We start from the raw sequence: 2,110 nt of genomic DNA, 5'->3' as shown, positions 1-2,110 counted from the left end.
TCAGGCAGTTTGATTGACAGGAGAGATGATCAGAGGGGCGGAGTTTTTACCACCATCATTTAAATGGGGACTGAAGATTGGGTAGAGTTTCTCAGTGAAGGAGCAGCCAGTAAAGGAGTAGATAAGAGCTGCAGCATCTACGTCATAAAAGGAGATCAGACCCTCCTCATAATCCACAAACACCCCCACCTTCTGAGGACGAGACTTCAGAGAGAGACGGACTGGAGAAAAAACGTAATTTCCTGTCAACCCTGTTGTCCAGAAACCATCTTCAGGACTCAGTGTGATTTCTCCCTTCCTGTTGAACGACTCTCTGGCCACTCCTAAAGTCCAGCCAGTCTTCTCTTTAACCTGAACCTCAAAGTAAAATCTACCTGAAGAGAAACTCTGCTTTCCTAAAACAAAAATATATGAAGAAAATCTTTCTGGGTTGTTTGGGAGATTCTTCCACACATCACTATCATATACTTGTTTCCCATCATCAGACAGGATGAGTACAGGATGTGCTGTATCAGGATCAAGAGTCACATCCACTGCATACTGCTGGACCCTCTTCAGCTCAGCCTCAAACAGCTTCTTCATCTGTTTACTGAGCTTCTCCTCCAGCTGAGCCACAACTTTCACCACAGTCCCCTCATATGATGGATGGACGCTGACCTCTGTCCAGTCTTTGGTGGGTGGAGCAGCTTTCAGGGACAGGAAGTTTTGGAGGAAGTGGAGGTGGTCTTCAGAGTGTGAGAGCTTCTCCACCTCAGAGCTTCTCTTCTTCAGCTCAGAGATTTCCTGTTCCAGCTCTTTGATGAAGTCTTCAGCCTGTTTCTCTGTTGTTCTTTGCTTCTCTTCAATCGTCTCAATGACCTCATTCAGGCTTCTCTCAACAGACTCCTTCAGAGCGGTGAAGACCTGAACACCTTTTGCTTTCTCTCTGTCTGCAGCTTCCTTACTGAGGTCAACTGAGTGTTTGATCTCTTTAATCTTCAGTCGTCTCTTCTGGATCATCTCCTGAATTTCAACCTCTGTCTTCCCCAGCTCTGCCTTCTGTCTTTCATATTTTTCTGTCAGAGGAACAACATCATGTGTCTTGTGATCTAAAATAGAGCAGAACACACAAACAAATGTCTGGTCGGTCTTACAGAACAGCTCCAGAGGTTTATTGTGCTTCATGCACATCCTGTCTTCCAGGTTCTCCAAAGGGTCGATCAGCTGATGTCTGTCCATATGTGAAGATGTCAGATGAGGCTCCTGGTGTGTTCGAACTAACCACAATATAACCAAAGACGGAAAAAAAGCATTACAAATATCACATGCTAACAACAAAAAACAAATTTGGCCCCTAAACAGACAGTATACTGTGGCAGAATACCTGACCACAGTAACTGATAATAATGACAGACTGAGTGATTACAGTCTGGAAATAGCTCTAGGCATCCATGGTCATTATAACTCACCTGATGACACTTATTATTTATATTTATTTTTCTATGTATTGTACTGTTTTTTGTTTTTGTGGTTTTTTTATGGTGTGAATTTAGTTGTCGACTGCTGTTGCAAATCAAATTGCCCCTCGGGGACAATAAAGACTTTCTAATGTATTCTAATCTAATCCAATAAAGGCAGACCTGAGAGGACAGGGGCTGCTGTCTTTGCCGTGGGGGAGCTGTAGCGACAGAATTACGCTTTCTATCAGGATTTTCTACATAACACCACCATCTCATGTATTTTATTTTTATGTTATTTACAGTATAGACTACATGTCAAATGTCATGAATATTGAATTGAGCCTCACAGTAAATGAAGGCCAGACACACCGGAATCACCAGAAACACCAGAGGCACCAGACAGGACTTCAGGGCCTTCAGTTTGGTTCCAGTACAGACGTCACAGGGAACTTCTCCTGGTTTGGCAGCTTGTTGCTCTGAGCTGCTGCTGCTGGCTTTCTGTTGAGCTTCCTGTCTGAACTGAGAAACCATCTCAGAGATGAATGTGTTGACCTTCATGTCAGGTCTTGTGTTGAACATTTCTTTATACAGTGGACACAGGTACTGGTCATTACTGTTCCAGTGTTCATTGATGCAGTTTTTGCAGAAGTTATGTCCACATGGTGTGGTGA

At 43.5% G+C, this 2,110-nt stretch overlaps 1 protein-coding gene across 1 annotated transcript; it reads right to left on the bottom strand.

The window, feature by feature from the left end:
* On the bottom strand, window positions 1–1,218 carry LOC133987392 (E3 ubiquitin-protein ligase TRIM39-like). Its single transcript, XM_062426747.1, has one exon. It carries the CDS (start codon window positions 1,216–1,218, stop codon window positions 1–3), a length of 1,218 nt encoding a protein of 405 aa, XP_062282731.1.
* Between the last annotated feature and the right edge of the window lie 892 nt (window positions 1,219–2,110).

This window comes from Scomber scombrus, chromosome 2, assembly GCF_963691925.1.
Source record: "Scomber scombrus chromosome 2, fScoSco1.1, whole genome shotgun sequence".
In the NCBI taxonomy this organism is placed as follows: domain Eukaryota; kingdom Metazoa; phylum Chordata; class Actinopteri; order Scombriformes; family Scombridae; genus Scomber; species Scomber scombrus.
Note: the sequence above shows the minus strand (reverse complement) of the source record. Positions and strands in the feature narration are given on the sequence as shown.

Coding starts and splice junctions, on each gene's coding strand:
- LOC133987392 (XM_062426747.1), bottom strand. CDS start 1,218: ATGGACAGACATCAGCTGATCGACCCTTTGGAGAACCTGGAAGACAGG.